The sequence below is a fragment of the Phoxinus phoxinus genome (assembly GCF_949152265.1).
Source record: "Phoxinus phoxinus genome assembly, chromosome: 8".
Taxonomy (NCBI): Eukaryota; Metazoa; Chordata; class Actinopteri; order Cypriniformes; family Leuciscidae; genus Phoxinus; species Phoxinus phoxinus.
The window spans coordinates 9,793,945-9,810,491 of NC_136883.1; the positions used below are offsets into that span (position 1 = coordinate 9,793,945).

The 16,547-nt window shown below is 37.7% G+C and overlaps 1 protein-coding gene across 4 annotated transcripts in view; it reads right to left on the reverse strand.

The window, feature by feature from the left end:
• The window catches only part of myo5aa (myosin VAa), an 80,672-nt gene extending 64,125 nt beyond the window's left edge, over positions 1 to 16,547 (reverse strand). For all 4 annotated transcript variants that reach the window (XM_079621651.1, XM_079621649.1, XM_079621648.1 and 1 more), the window contains exon 1: positions 16,245 to 16,547. In XM_079621651.1, coding sequence (XP_079477777.1) covers positions 16,245 to 16,271 — 27 coding nt within the window. In that variant the 5' untranslated portion in view covers positions 16,272 to 16,547. The remainder of the gene's footprint in view (positions 1 to 16,244) is intronic.

The window sequence follows — 16,547 nt, forward strand, 5'->3', positions numbered from 1 at the left end:
TAGAGTTCGTTTTCCGAATTGGTGCGGTTCGTTTGGGCAGGTGAGAATGCAGCGATCGCACTCGGGTGCGCACCAAAAGCGGACCAAACAAGCGTACCGAGACCTCCTAGGAGAGGTGGTCTCGGTACGCTTTCAAACGAACTCTGGAGCGGTTCGTTTGTGGTGAGAACGTGATCCGACCTCGAACAGACCCAACTGCCAAATAACTGCGCATTTTTGGACTAAACCAGCTGCCGTAGTCAGCCGCGCTGTGCATTATGTCAATGTTTAGCAACATTAATGCACGCGTTGCCTCCTCCTGAAGTGACTCGCTGCGTGCATTGCATAAAACATTATTTTCAAGCCGCATTCTCGCTTCATTCTCAAATGTTATTGTTTGCCTAAAGTGGTGTAGACAATCTAATATAATAAACTATGACCAGGGATACAATCAGCCCACAAAGTCGTTTCTCCATAGTAAAAAGCGGCGTGTTGTCTGCCGGATTTTCCTCCTCTTTGTTTACTTCCGTCAGTTCTGTTGGAATTCCCCCGCACGTTAATTCTGACAATCAAAGTGCAGTTATGAAAATACGTTCAAGACCCATCTGGCCAACGAGTGATGTGGATGTTGTCACGTGACTGCATTTTGGTTCGTTTCATAAACTGATTCGGACCAGAGCAATCAGTGTGGTGTGAAAAGGAACCAAAACGCCTGAAAAATGCTACAAAGTATAATTTTTCACCCTTGGTCCGGACCAAATGAACCGAACTACAGATGTGAAAGCACCCTAAAAAGAGAAAACTACTTCACTAAGTAGTACACACACAATATAAGGTAGAGATACACTGTTCACTACTGGCTTCAACAAAGTCTCAGGTCTGGGGTTGAAGACGGGACCTCATTGCTGCTGCTGCACACAGTCAAGCCACCACCAACACAGCTCTGATGGTGTTTGCAGTTTAAATACTCCCAGCATCCAATCACAGCAGGCCATTGATTATCTGTACCAGGTGGAACCATTTCTCCTATGAAGAGAGACAGGGATAGAGAAAGAGAAAACCGCACGGCTGAACACCCACAAACAAAACCTTACAGCTCTGGACGTAACACCACCGCCACCAAAGACTATAACCGCCCACTGGTTATAAGTCAACCTACTAATTCACTAATCATCAAAACATATTAACTGTCTAAAGAATGAGTTCTGGACAGGGCATCAGCAATGATGTTGTCACTTCCTTTCTTGTGCCGGATATCAAGATGGTATTCCTGCACAATTAAAGACCACCGCATTAAACATTGATAAGTGTTAGACATGCGTGTTAAGAACACCAATGGATTATGGTCTGTATAAACCAAACCAGGACCATCACTTCCACCCAGATAAACTTCAAAATTTTGAAGGGCTAGTAACAAAGCTAGCGCTTCTTTCTCAATTACACAGTAATTTCGCTGACACTTAGTGAATTTCTTTGAGAAAAAAGATACAGGATGGTCAATTCCTGCTCCATCCTCCTGAATCAGGACTGCTCCAGCTCCTGCAGCGCTGGCATCCACCTGTAGTTTGAAAGGCCGTGAGAAATTAGGAGCAGAGAGAACAGGTGCCGTACAGAGGAGATCTTTGGCTGCACTGAATGCATCCATGCACTCTGAAGTCCACACAAACTTCCTGGATGCACTGAAAAGATCAGTGAGAGGAGAAACAATAGCAGCAAAATTCTTGCAAAAACTTCGATAGTAGCCACTCATTCCTAAAAAACGGCGCAACTCACGTTTATTAGTGGGCTTGGGAAACTCAACAATTGCAGCTATCTTGGCTTCTATAGGTCTCTCTTGTCCTTGGCCAACACATTTACCAAGATAAGTAACTGTTGCTTTGGCAAATTCACATTTTGCCAAATTCAGAGTCAGAGATGCTCTCCTCAACCGTTCTAAAACAACATTTAACTTTTCAAGGTGTTCCTCTCAAGTGTCAGAGTATATACAAATATATCTCAACATTGGTCACTTCTGACAAAACTCTGTTCATGAGCCGCTGGAACGTAGCTGGTGCATTTCGCATACCGAAAGCCATGACCGAGTACTGTAGAAATGAATCAGGTGTGACAAATGCAGATATTTCAGAGGCACGAGAAGTCAGCGGGACCTGCCAGTACCCTTTTAGTAGATCTAATTTAATAACATAATGAGCAGCACCAACTTTGTCAACACAATCTTCCATCCTTGGAAGAGGAAAAGAGTCTGGTCTGGTCACAGCATTAACTTTACGATAGTCAGTGCAGAATCTGAATGTAGAGTCAGGCTTCGGCACTAGAATGCATGGTGAACTCCATGGACTTTGACTGCGATCTATATCGGTTTATATCATAAACACATTCACAGCAACCCATCAAAATAAAAGTTTGGTTTAACTTGAAACTGTGACAGAAATATATTACTGTTGTACAGTAGAATCTAGCTACGTTTCAATGTAATAATAATACTAACACTAATAATAATAATAATAATACATCATTATAAAAACATATATTTTTTTAAATAATTTAAAACAATTAAAAGATAAATTAATTTAATGTTTTATGCCTTCATTTGATTGCCAGAAAAAAACTTTTTTTTACAAATTCAATTCAATTTTATTTTTAAATTCATAAATTGTTATTTTATTAATTCAATTAACTAGACATGCTTTTTGATTATTACAATTTTTATTAAAGTTATCAATTTGAAAATAAAAATAAACGTAATTTTTGTTAAACTTTTAATAAATTATTGTTGTTAAATTGTATACGTTTTGTGATTTCAATTTATTAGACATGCTTTTTGATTATTAAAATTAAAGTTAACCATTAAAGTACAAATAAATTTAAACTGAATTTAGGAAAAAATAAAACGGATTTCATATGGCTCTAGGAAAGGAACCGAGGAAAGGAACCAAGGATGCACATATAAGAAATGAGAAAAACGAAAAAATTTGGCTGCACAGGGACAGTGTGCGCGGACGTCTATGGGACCCTTCTAATGACGTATATTACTTCACAAGGACAGTGTGCGGACCGTCACAGAACACGGTTTTCCTAAGTATACTTTTGGCTTAAGGTAGCCTATATGTTGATTTTGACGCGAAAGCTTAGTGTAGGTGTGTACAGCTAAACGCATAGCCTTTAAAAGTATCTATGAAGTGCATTGAGTCCAACAGCATGCAAAGGTTAACTCGGGGGAAACCCCAGCAGGAAGACTTAACCAGGGTTTAGATGAGACTAATCCCAAACAGGTGAACTACACCTCTAACTAACAGTCATTAACTTAATCTTCACCTGTGACATTCCAATCCCATTCAATTGGAGTGTTTCATTGAAACCCACACTGATCTCAGAGCCACAGAGCAAACTCATTTCACGACCACGTCATTCACTCTGACAACATTACCTAAGTATTATGTTCATGAAGTGAAGATTATGAGGGGATTCAGACATAGGCTACTCATTCTTTCACTGCTAAGTGCCATCATGAATGCAGTCTTGCACAATCCTATCAATCCTATAATGATCTGTATTAAAACAATAGTAAAATGCTTTACCCCCCATGTCGTTCCAAACTTGTATGAGATATTCTGAAGTAATGCCAACTATAATGAATGGAGACTGAAGCTTTCAAAGAAAAATTCAAAGACATTGTTGACAGTATTAATATGTCAATATGACCTCAGGTCATATGATAACTTTGTGTGAAGAATGTATGCAAATCTAGTGATTATTAACAGACAATTTTGACCCCAGACCTACAGTAGTTTTCCTTAGTTCATGAAAGAAGTAGCAATGTCCAATTGAACACCAATCATTCTTTTGAGTCTCCAATAAATCAGTTGATCGGTTAAAAAATTATCTGAACAATTTGCTCAAGAATTGCAGTAATTCACCGGCTCGATGATCTGGGCGCAGTGGTTAAACGCTCAGGTTATCAGTTAATAACATATCGATCTGTTTTTCGCAAAGCACTATTTTACAAAAACTGGAATAACATAAACAGGTGATCACAGAATATTACATTTTTGGTGCACTATTAGGCCTATTTATTTAGTTGTCTTAAGGGTGTGCAATATAAGTAAATAGTTACATAATAGGGATGTTCGCCGGAGTCAAATGTGACGTCACGATATGGGCGTGGTCGCGAACTGGTTGGCAGAAAGAACCAAAACATGTCGCAGACTCGCAGCAGTCTACCTGTGTTTTGTCAGCATATGCTAATTATTTGTCCGAAGAACCAAAAAAGAGATATAAGGTTAAGCTTTTATATAACCAGGGTTCATGTTCTCTGCCTGATCAATATCACCTGAGTGAGAATTGGAGCAAAAGCCCGGACACATGGCCAGATTTGACATTCGGCGACATCTATCTGTATCTCATCGACACGCCATCTATGTTTACCAGAGAGTCGATGAAGGCGTACAAATCTTTAGATGCCTATAAATTAAGTAATAATTACGAATATTACTTGTTGTAACTAAGGATAACTGGTAAATATGTTACAACTAGAGTAAAAATACAGGTGTAATTTATCCATGGGCTATATTCAAAATTATCTTACCTCTGATATATAACATTGGTTAACATATACGTAAAATGTATGAATGAAAATACAATAATTTGCCATTAATTTATAAGGGTATGTCAGTGTTATTATACTTCCATTGCTCAGTCACAGCATGCACAAAAAGTTATGTAAACAAACACTTTGACACGTCTTCCGCGGTATTTTGTACAGTTATTCATTCATTAATTAACCCATCATGGGATAGAACCTACTAGTAACATTTATTTACAAAATTAGTTTTAATTTTTAACGCAAAATGTAGGTAGCAGACGCGATCGTGGTCCGCTGGCTCCCATTGTTTTCCGCTGGGTATAGACGCCTAATTGCAGAAATTCAAAGCTTTCTTCTTGATTCAGGCTGTTTAGGTACACGATAGAAGCTCTTGGGGTTATTACTCTTATCGAACCTGTTAACACAGCCGATCACAAAGCACGATACAACCATTTTCTTCTGTGTTTGCGCTGCGCTTTAAGCGGTCATTACTTTTCTTCTGCCAACCAGAGCGCGTCGTGACGTCACGGCGAACATCCCTATAACAAAAACAATGGAAATTGAACTGACAAAACATTTTTACCAACTTAAGTTGCCTCACACAATAGATAAACTATTGTTGTCTTAAATATAATTTTTCGACACGTATCGACACTTAAATATCTGAAATTGTTCCAATATTTATTTTCCGCAGAAGTGGAATTGTGACTTTTTTTTATCTCAAAACTGAGTTATGAGGTCAGGTTTGTGAGATATAAACTCTCAATTCTGGAAAAATAAGGTCGCATTTGCTAGAAAAGAAATTGTGGGCTATAAACTCGCAATTCTGACTTTTTTGTGAGATATACACTGACACTCACAACTGAGTTATAAAGTCGAATTTTGAGAAAAAATGTCAGCTCACAATTCTGACTTTATACTTCGCAATTACAAGTTTATATTTATATCTCGCAATTCTGACTTTATAACTCGCAAATTTTAGTTATATCTCACAATTCTGAGTGAAAAAAAGGTAATATAAACACGGAAATAAAATAAAAATAAATAAAAATTCAGAATTTTCGAACTTCTCAAACAGCTTGCAAGTACCAAATTGAGTTATTTTCAGCGGCTTAAACGGTCAAGTACACACAAAATAATGTAAAAATGTCCGTCTCAGCAAGTTTTCACATAAACACGTGTAACAGTATATTGGATCCGTGGATTAGCTCTTAAAGTGACAGCAGCCTAATAAACCTCCAGCAGTCTTTGTCATTAATATTAATAAAAACAAAATCACTCACTGCTCTTGACTAAATAACTGTGTAACTTTAATTGAAAAGATTATTCTGTTTTTAACAATGAAGTTTGTCATTGTTAGTGTTGAAGTGTTGTTTTAAATTTGATTACTTGGCTCAATGTAGTATTTCTGTACCTGAATGCTACTATTAAACCTACCTGACAAATTTAAACCACTGTTTATTCATTTGTATATTTATTCTACTGTATATTATTTGTTTGTTTGGTCATATTTTATTACTGACTGTTTACTTGTCTTTTCTTTTTTGTAAATTCAATCCAAAGTTTTGAATTAAGCTTCCTTGTGCTTTGTCTAAGCTATTGCAACAAAATTACCCCATTGTAAAAACACAAACACATTTAGGGTAAGTTTACACGGCAACGATGTGCTAAAAATGGAAACTTTTTTTTCTTTGTACAGATGACAACATTATCAAAACCATTTTTTTTTTGTCCGATTTTCATTCTAAGGATGTTAATCTTGATAGCACTGTATTATTACTTTGTCTTCTGGGTAAACTTCATCTTCGCAAAGCCAGAATCATTCACTGTAATCCCAATTTTATAATGTTCTCCTCTGATATAAAGTACAGTTTTACTTCCTTTAAGAAAATGTCAAAACCTTTGAACACAAAGGCTTCGGAAACATAATCCTTGAGTCTGTTGTAAGGAACCTTGAATATGACAAAATGTTATATTGTGTTGATTTCTGTAATTTTTATAACCACTTGTGATGATGTCCGTATGCCACCCTTATTTCTTACTGTTAATATCTGTATCCTTTTATTTGCAAAAGCCTATAGAGTAAACACGTAAAAGCCTACGCATGTCCATGACCTCACCGTTTCCACAGATTTGTTTTTTTTTGTAGTTCGCACGGAGATGATAAGGGTATCGTTTTCAAAAACTTGCATTTTAAAACCCGTTTTCAAAAGTTCACGTTTTCAAGTCACCAAAACGCTGTTGTCGTGTGAACAAACGTCCAAAACGCATAAAAAAAGCCACTTTTAGTTGAAACCGATGTCGTGTAAACGGCCCCTGAGTGAGCAAACATTTAGGCCTAGGTGAGATAATTGTAATGGTAATTGATTCATGTTTATATGCGAATATAAAACTAAATAAAAAAATAAAAAATCTGTTCATCGTTTAAAGCGATCATGTCTCTTCAGATGTCTCTTGGATCGATTCATATGGATTACTGTTACGATGTGTCATGTAGCCTATGGCTTGAAAATATTGATTGCCTAGAATTTCAATGGATGGACAAAAAAATTGAGATATTAAAAATATACATGTGCAGTTTTTCACCATAGTATCGAAAATTATATTGAATATCAATATTTTTCAAGGTAATCAAATGCATCGTGACAACACTACGATAAACTCCAATTCTTCAAGCATGTGCAAATGACTTAAAAATAAATCGTGATGATTAAAATACAAAACCAAATATGACCTTTTTAAAAGAGGAGTGTGATTATTTGTGTGTGTTTTAGAGAGAGAAAGAGAGGTGGGGGATGGTTCTTTACAAAGCATTTGTAAATCGTTTCACGGCCAAACGGAGATTATAGAATTAACCCTCAGCTTTCACTTCAGAAGTCACAACTTCTTTTCCTCAACGAGGCCAGATTCAATCAAAGTGAGTCGATTCCTCCGTAAATCTTGATGTTGAACGTCCAAAAGCCCAGTGACACTGGTCTCTGGTACAGCCCTCTGGCTATTCATAAACTCATAAAACAGAGACACACTATAATCCACCCCTCATTCTAGACAGACCACATGGCTTTCTGTGTGAGAGCTTGAAGATTACAGAATCAATTAAATGAAATTCCTCATCTGTATGACATTCACATCTCAGCTGACTGCAAACTGAGCGAGAGAAATGTGTGTGAAGGGAAAAGTTCACCCATGTGACACCTCAGAAAAATGTCCAAGCTGTTCTATTCCATATCCAGTACAATTAATGTGATTTACATTTACAAGCTGCATAATAAGTAATATATCCTGTACACAATATAAAAAATAACTAAATTTAAGTTGCACACGCACCCTGGTTATCATACTTCTTGAGAATACAAGCATGAATAAGATCTGTTCTTTACATAAAGGTGCTGTATGACTAAATACTTGGAATATTGGACTACATTTAAGACACTTATGATGTTTTGTGTCCTTTTTGAAACTTGACAGCCCCAGTCCTTTTTCACTTTCATCTTGCGTAAAAGAGCAGTTTAGACATTCTGCTAAACATCTTCGGGTGAGTTATCCCTTTAAATGTTACATGATGCTCTGTGCTTTGACCTCACAGTCTAAAGGAGAAAACAAGGAAAAATAGAGAGGGAGAATAGAACAGACCATCACATGACGGACGCTCATGTGAAAATCTGCTGCCTGCTGTTTCCCAGAGTCTCCCTTCACCAGCAAACCCTTCACCCACCGCACTGTTACTATTGACCAGCTCACACATATGCTTGCCAAAAATGCCTGAAATCCCACAAAATCTGTTTGTTGGACAAAAATAACTACATTGCACTTGTTTACAGTTACTCCAAGCATTCCTAAGCCAGGTTATCCAGGATTCTCTGGGGCACAGAAGAGTGTAAACAGCCATACTGATGAATGGCCACAGCCCGAGACAGGATCCCATCCAAACGTAATGACGCAAGATTAAATTCAGTCAAATTAAATGGAGATGCAATGTACACACGGACAATAAAATCCCATGATATGAGATCACGGCCCATTTCCTTCAGCCCACTGAGCAGAGCGTCTCCCTTATAAGCATAATTGGTGCATGATTCAATCCTTATCAGTTCACACTGATTCATGCTTGCTTATGGATGCTGCATAACCACTACAGAAAATAATTCCTATGAAAAAATAGCTTCGTAAATTAGTTCATCTCATATCGCCCCTGAAAGCATATTATTGGATATATTTATATTTTTCTGTATCTATAATTGTGTAAGTAATGTTGACACAATGTGTGTGTGTGTGTGTGTGTGTGTGTGTGTGTGTGTGTGTGTGTGTGTGTGTGTGTGTGTGTGTGTGTGTGTGTGTGTGTGTGTGTGTGTGAGATGCATGATTGTTCAAAAAACACATTATTTTTTTCACATATTTTACATTATTACTGCTCCTGTCAGTCCGTCCCGACTCCCAAACATGTCGTTTTCGATGAAGCTCCTCCTTCCGAAATATAAAATGTGATGTGATTGGTTAGCTGAACAGTGTGTTGTGATTGGCAGCGCTTAGCGTGTGTTCGGGAAATGTCCGCCACTCCATAACTTCAAGCTCTACTCTAGTGTAAATAAAGGATGGCGGCAATTTCAAACCAATTCGAGCCCGATTCAGACCCTGACACTGTTATTGTTAACAAACAAGAGGATCATCATTCCATGCATGGACTTTGCAAGCACGGATTTCACAGGAAGTTTCACAGTGGTAATGTCTTATACATTATAGATATTGGGCCCTATTTTAACGATCTGAACTGCAAGTGTCAAAGCGCAAAGCGCAAGTAACTTTGTGGGCGGTTCCTGGCGCTGTTGCTATTTTCCCGGCGGGATAAACGACTCTTGTGCCTGGTGCAAATCTAAAAGGGGTTGGTCTGAAGTAGCTTCATTATTCATAGGTGTGGTTTGGGCGTAACGTGAAATAAACCAATCAGAGCGTCCTCTCACATTCCCTTTAAGAGCAGACGCGCTTGTTCCACGGCGGATTGCTATTATAACGGTGGGTTTGCCAAGCGCACGCCAGGAGCGGTTCACAGCCGAGGAGGCCGACGCTCTCGTCAGGACCGTAAAAGACAGAGAAGTGACATTGGGGATGATGGGAGAAACCCACCCAAATTAGCTTCGGTTAAACAGGCGTATAATTTGGGTAAATGTGTAGCCTAATCTAGATTTTTTTTTTTTTTTAAATAGATAGATCTTTTTCACATCTTCACGGGAACAACAATGATTTCCCTCGTGTGTTAATATTTTTCCTTGTAATAATGTATGATTTGCAAAAATTAAACCTGCTGCGTCTGTTTATAATTATTAGAGAATCAAAGTGGATGCGCGTTAACATGCTACATTATGGCCAAGCACGCGCCCTTAAAATACCATATCACTAACGCGCAACGCGCCACTGTCTTTAGACTGTTTTTTTCCTGGTAAGTGGCGCAATTGCTTTCTAAAACTGGAAAATAGCACCAGGGGAGTTTTGCGCCGGAACACGCCTTCTCTTTGCGCTGAACCGCCCCCGCGAGCGCAAGTTCATTCACTAATTTACCGACGTGCGTCTGTGGAGGGAAAAGTCCGCTGTGCGCGGGTGCAAAATAGGAATGATACATGCGTCGGTGTTCAAAGTCAATTGCGCTGGGTGCAAGATAGGGCCCATTGTGTTATCCACCATTTAATCATGATATTTGTTTGGAAAACTATGGTTTTTCAAACAGTAATTGATCGCAAAAACATGGTTATTTCCTAAGGGTGGGTGAACAGCCTTACAAAAGCGAGAGCTTACAAAAGCTATAGTAAACGACACTAATGTTGGCTAGCAGGAGAGCGTATAAAACTTAGAATTCGAACTGCTTATAGAAAACGCAACTACAAATAATAAGACATATGTGATCCAACAACAGATTGTCCCGACAAAGTGGAAACTGCTCCATTTCAGGAGATGCAAAATTACGTTTAGCCTGCATTGTGGTTCTGGAAGATGTTCTCCGTAAAATGTGCAGCGCACAGATAAACATCGGTATTATAATGTTCAGGAACAGTATTTAAAATAAATGTTAACTGCTCTAAGTTTGTCGGCCTTAGGACTGTCAAACAAATGAGTTGTGGAAAAAACAGCGACTCTTTGACATAGCAGCAGCTCAACCAGGCCTCGTCCGCTTTTCTGCTTATTCCGTGGGCGGGGATTATTTAAATGAGAAACAATATGACTTCATAAAGCCCAGAAAAACCGCGTTATAGTCCAAACGAGACGTTCATTGTAGTTCTTGAAAAGTGGATTATATTAAATAAAATATCTCCCTTTGGAGTGGACTTTGAGCTTTGTAACCTTGCTATCTTTTTTATGCTCAAACAGCAACATTACACACTAACTAAAGTTGAAAATGTGAAAAGCATAATTGGACCCCTTAAATTCAATACATTTTGACATTTTATTATTAGTAGTAGTAGTATCTAGTTAATTATCTAATCTAATCTGTACGTCCACAATAGTTACAAAGTATTTGCTGAACTGAACTCAAACTGAGAGAAGAGAAATTTGAAAATATAATGACCAAGAACACCAAAAACAGGTGCAATGAAATAATTTGATTTATTTGAATCAGTTCAACCCAGAATTGATGTAACTAAAAATAATTAATCCTTTTCGTGAGTCTTTTTCATGCAACAACAAGAAAATAGTCAGAAAATGTAACATTCATAGGCATATTCCAATAAAATTTTTTTTTTTTTTTTTTTTTTTACCTAAGTTGCGAAAGACCACCAGGGATTTTCTAACCAATTCATAGTTTCTCCAAAAACCCATGATCACCAACTAAAAGGGAAGTAGCACAGTGAAATTGCATGCGTTAAAAACAAGCAAAAGGATATTAATTCCAGTACTTACTTTAACAAACATATAATCCAACTCCTGGTTCATGTTTAAAGCATAAACTGCTCTATTTCATACTGAACAATACAAGAATGAACCCTGCCCTATTTCTGCCAAAGCTGGGAGCAGGCTATGGATCGCTCAATGCATCTGATTGGATCCCTGATCCCAGGCGGATAGGCTATATATTGAGGGACTCTGGGAGAGACGGTCTTCCGAGTGGCTGATGCTCTAGTCAGCAGAGAGAATTGTTTGTCAGAATCCAACACTCTAGTGTCACATGAGCAAGAACAGAAGCTTTTAAAAAGAAAAAAGAAAAAATGGATCATTCTGCAAAGAACGTACAACAACTGCTGCTTGCAGGCGGGACCGTCAGTGGATAGAATCAACAAGAAAGATACGTTTAAAACTTGTATGCGAACATGTCAACAGATGCACATGCAGATAGTACAGGGATCTTGTTTACCGCTCATTCCATTTACCCCTAGAGCTCATTTACCTCCTAGTAATGCAACGCACATGTCAGTGGTTTGCCATTAAAAAAAAAAAAGAACAGAGTCATTCACATATGTGACCCTGAACAAAACCAGTCATAAGTCACATAAGGTATATTTGTGGCAAAAGCTTACAAAAAACTGTATGGGTCAAAATTATCGATTTTTCTTTTATGCCAAAAATTGTTAGGATATTAAGTAAAGATCATGATCCATGAATATATTTTTTCAATTTCCTACCTTTAAATATATCAAAATTGTATTTTTGTGAGTGGATGCAGCACAATCGCCAACAGAAATGGAAACCTTTAAAGGCGATTTACCTCAATATTTAGATTTGTTTGCACCCTCAGATTTCCGATTTTCAAATAGTTGTACTCTGTATCTCGGCCAAATATCATCCTAATCAAATGTTCTATCCTAACAAACCATACATCAATGGAAAGCTTATTTATTCAGCTTTTAGATGATGTATATATCTCAATTTCATAAATTAACACATAAGGCTGGTTTTGTGGCCCAGGGTCACATATCTAATTATCACTCAAAGGGCCAATAGCATTGTTACAACATAGAATGTCCAAGATAATAAAAAGATAAGCGTCCATGTTGGTTTAGAAAACTTTAAAGGTCCAGATATTCTGGAAAGTTTGTTTTCATTGGCAAGCTGTTTCAAACTTCACAAATAAACTCCAAACAAACTTCGGTTTGCCCTGATTTAGTTGTAAATGATGTCAGTTCGTTCTTCGATTTTAATTGCAATATGCCAGGGCCTTTTAAAACACCATTTAAAACAAGAATGTATTTTCCGTACAAAATCAAAATATCTACAGTTTAAGGGTCTTAAAAAACTAAACACACAGCATGGTCTTCAGAAGTCCTCTCTGTTCCTGTTTCTGCATGTTGGCAACAAAACTTTTACAAATATTTGTAATATTTTAACAAATCGCTGCTTTTTTCTCCAAGAAATAAAAAAGTTTATGCCAAACTAGGCTACTTCAAATTTTGAAGAATTGCATCCTCGGAATGAGGCTTTTCCTGTAATAATTTCCTCAACGTGATATTTCCTTAGCCTACTTTCTTCTAAAAGAAGATATTTAGAAGAACGCTGGGGTGCAAACAACACTTTTTCAAATGATCCTTTATATTTCACAAAAAAAAGAAATCATATTTAGAACTACATGATAATAATGTCCTTAAATAATAATGTATTGCATGTATTTGTAATGGATTTTTGAATAAATGAACAGATCTCTGGATGTTCAAACGTTTACAAGCACACATCTACCCAACCCCCACATTAACACATCGATGATGCTTTTCAGAGTCATGTTGAGGTAATAAGGACAAAGCGGGAGCGATACTATTATTTCTAAATGCCATTAAATGAAAAGTTTGCAAGTCTGTCAAACCTTGCACAGTCCAGGCTTTGTGTAGCAGCACCCGCAACTCTGCAGATCCTATTGAAAAATAGATCATTTCAACCTGATCTTATTGTTTCAGTGTCCGATGTGTACAAACTTTACTGGATCTGACAGCAAACCTGCAACTGTGTGAGTCCATCATAAATTGACATAACTCACCCTTCACAGAAATAAATTAAATAATAGGCTAATAAAAAGTCAAATACAGCCTCATTATATAAATAGCTTTTTCTTTACACTAAGTTCCAGACGCAGTCTCGGGTTCATGTCAAGAGTGCAATTTCACTCTCTGTTATAAGGATCTGGTGATTTTGCAAAAAGTTGGATCCATAAGATCTGCAAGCAGCCTGAGGCAGAATTCCATACTAGCGAAAAGAACTGGCCATTCCCTGCATCAATGCCAGTTTTATCCGGAGAACATGAGCACACACAAATACCTCTGTGTTCTCTGTGTAGCTTACAAACCCAAGGAAATTGTGAATGTGACTTCCTGGATTCGTTGACCTTTGAGAGAGGATAGGAAAACCTCATGCTGACTGCAAGACTGCCAAATCAAATATTCAGACGTGATGTCATCATTGCAGTTAAGATCATTATAACAATGATTTGATTGTCTGCTGATAGTCATAACAGAGACACTACAAGATTACACTGCATTAAAGGAATAGTTTAGGGCTGCATAACGATTAATCGCAACTAATCGTTTGCAGAATAAAAGTTTTTGTTTACATCATATATGTGTGTCTACTGTGTATAATAATACAAATACACAAACATACATGTATAATTTTAAGAAAAAAATCTATTTTCAGTATTTATGATTATATTTAAATATAAAAATGTATATAAACATGTCAATGTTTTAAATATATGCATGTGTGTGTATTTATAAATACATAGGCTAATTAGTGTACACAGTACACACACATATATATGATGTAAACAAAAACTTTTATTCTGCAAACGATTAGTTGCGATTAATCGTTATGCGTTCATCCAAAAATGAAAATGATGTCAATTTACTCGCCCTCATGTTGTTCCAAACTCATACCGTGGCTTTCTTTCTTCTGCAGAACATGTGCGAAGATATTTTCAAGAATGTTTCAGCTGTTTTTGTCCATATAATCAAAGTCAAGTCAGAAACTTTAAAAAAAAAAAAAAAAAGGAAATGAATCAATACAACGATTGATGTATTCCAATGCCATGATGTTTGGGCATGTGACGTGTGAGAACCAATGCGGTTTGATGTTAGTTGAGGTTTGAGGTTTGTGTTGAATGTCTTGATCTGATTTGCGGGTGAATAAAGGGTTTTCGAGCTGTTCATCGTACGAAGTGATCGTAGCACTTCAGAAGATTAATTTGATGAAAAATGTGGACCCCTTTGACTCTCATAATATGGACAAAATCAGCTGAAACATTTTTCAAACTTTGATCTTCTTTGTGTTCTGACAGTTCTGCAGACGGAGGGGAATCATATAGGTTTAGAACGACATGAGGGCGAGCGTATGACCAAATTCTCTTTTTTTTCATTCAGTACTTTAATAGGCTGTAGTCAATTCAAATGTTGAATGCTTTGTAGTGAAAAAATAGGATGTTATGACAAAAAACATGGTTGAATCAAACTAAGCGGTTGACCAAATTGGGATTTTTTAATAGCTTTATGTGAATATCTAGAGCAGGGTGGCCAATGTAATTTCAATACATACCTTAAACAAAATGTAGGATTGAATTATAAATGAGATGCACACCTTGCCAGGACATAAACAAGCAATACTGTATATCAGTAGACCACTAACTAAACACAATCACGCTACCAATTTAAAAATGCACAAGTCTGCTAAAAATAACCCTTGTCAAGCTACAAACCCTTGTTGCACAAGACTTGAATCTAAATAAATGTGCTGTGCTCTAGCAGCTTTCGAAAGGATACATCAGTGCATTTACAATAAGACAGCTGCATCATGGGGGATGGGTGGGCCTCCCCCCCCCCCCCCCCCTTCTCTCCCTCTCTTTTCAGTAAGGAAAAAAAGCCATTCGTCATCTGACTACATATGTGATGATGTCATGTTCCGACTTCCACGCAACAATATATGGATTTTTTTCTCAAGGAGACACGCCTTGATCCGTGCGGACCGGCCTACAGGCCGCGGCAGGGGATTGAAAACAACTACAATGGAAGACGCGTGGATGCAGCTGTTATGTCCGAGATGCTTGCATCAGCACCAGAAATGGTTGCATCATCCCATGCAGGCAGTGATGCTAGCATCAGCACCGCCTGCATCCCACTGGCTCTCTGTGGTCAGCCATCAACTACAACTGTGACCCATATCAATACATAACAGGCCTTTGAAAACCTCAGCTTGCCTGCCAAATACTACACATCTCTGCTGTCCAAGGATGCCGAAGGTGTTTGTCCATCAACAGTCCAGCTATACAGTTCACAACATCTTTCTAAATAAAATGACCAGCGATGTAGGGGTGTCATGTAGCCCACATTTAATTGTATTCATATTAAATGCTTTGTTCAATGCGATCCCAAATAATTAAGGTTGTTCATTTAAAGGACAAATCGAATAGCATAGCAATCTCTGCAGACAAAGGAAAAAACACTAAAACACAATTTATGACAGCAATAATTCGTATTACAATTAAACAATAAGTTGTTCGTCGGACATAAGGCATGCATGATGAATTACTTCATTCAAATGATCAGAGGACAATAATGACAACATATGCCCTAAGCATTACGCGTGAGCATCAACAATAACACCACTTTCAGACATGCAGGAATTGGCATCGCGTTGACACATTTTCATTGCATTTACAGTCTTTTTTGACATCAGCATTTGATGTCAACACGAACACGATCGCATGATGAGTGTGTGAGTTTACCTTTGTATATAATTCAGACGCAGCCATGATGATGATCGCACAATGTTCCTGCAATCACAGTCAGCTGAACATCCGATCAGCGGCGAACATTCAAATCTGTCTTCTAGATCTCACTCAGTGAAAAGCCTTTAGAAGAATGTCATTGAGACAGAGGATTCGGCTCATTCCTCATGAATCCGCCCGTGTTTTTGGCGTGTTCGTTTTTGGTGAGATCTATGCAGGGAATGAGTCAATGAAAACGCGGTTGCCATGACCGAGAGAACTAATGACGCAAGAGTGCGCTCTGGTGGACAACACTGGACC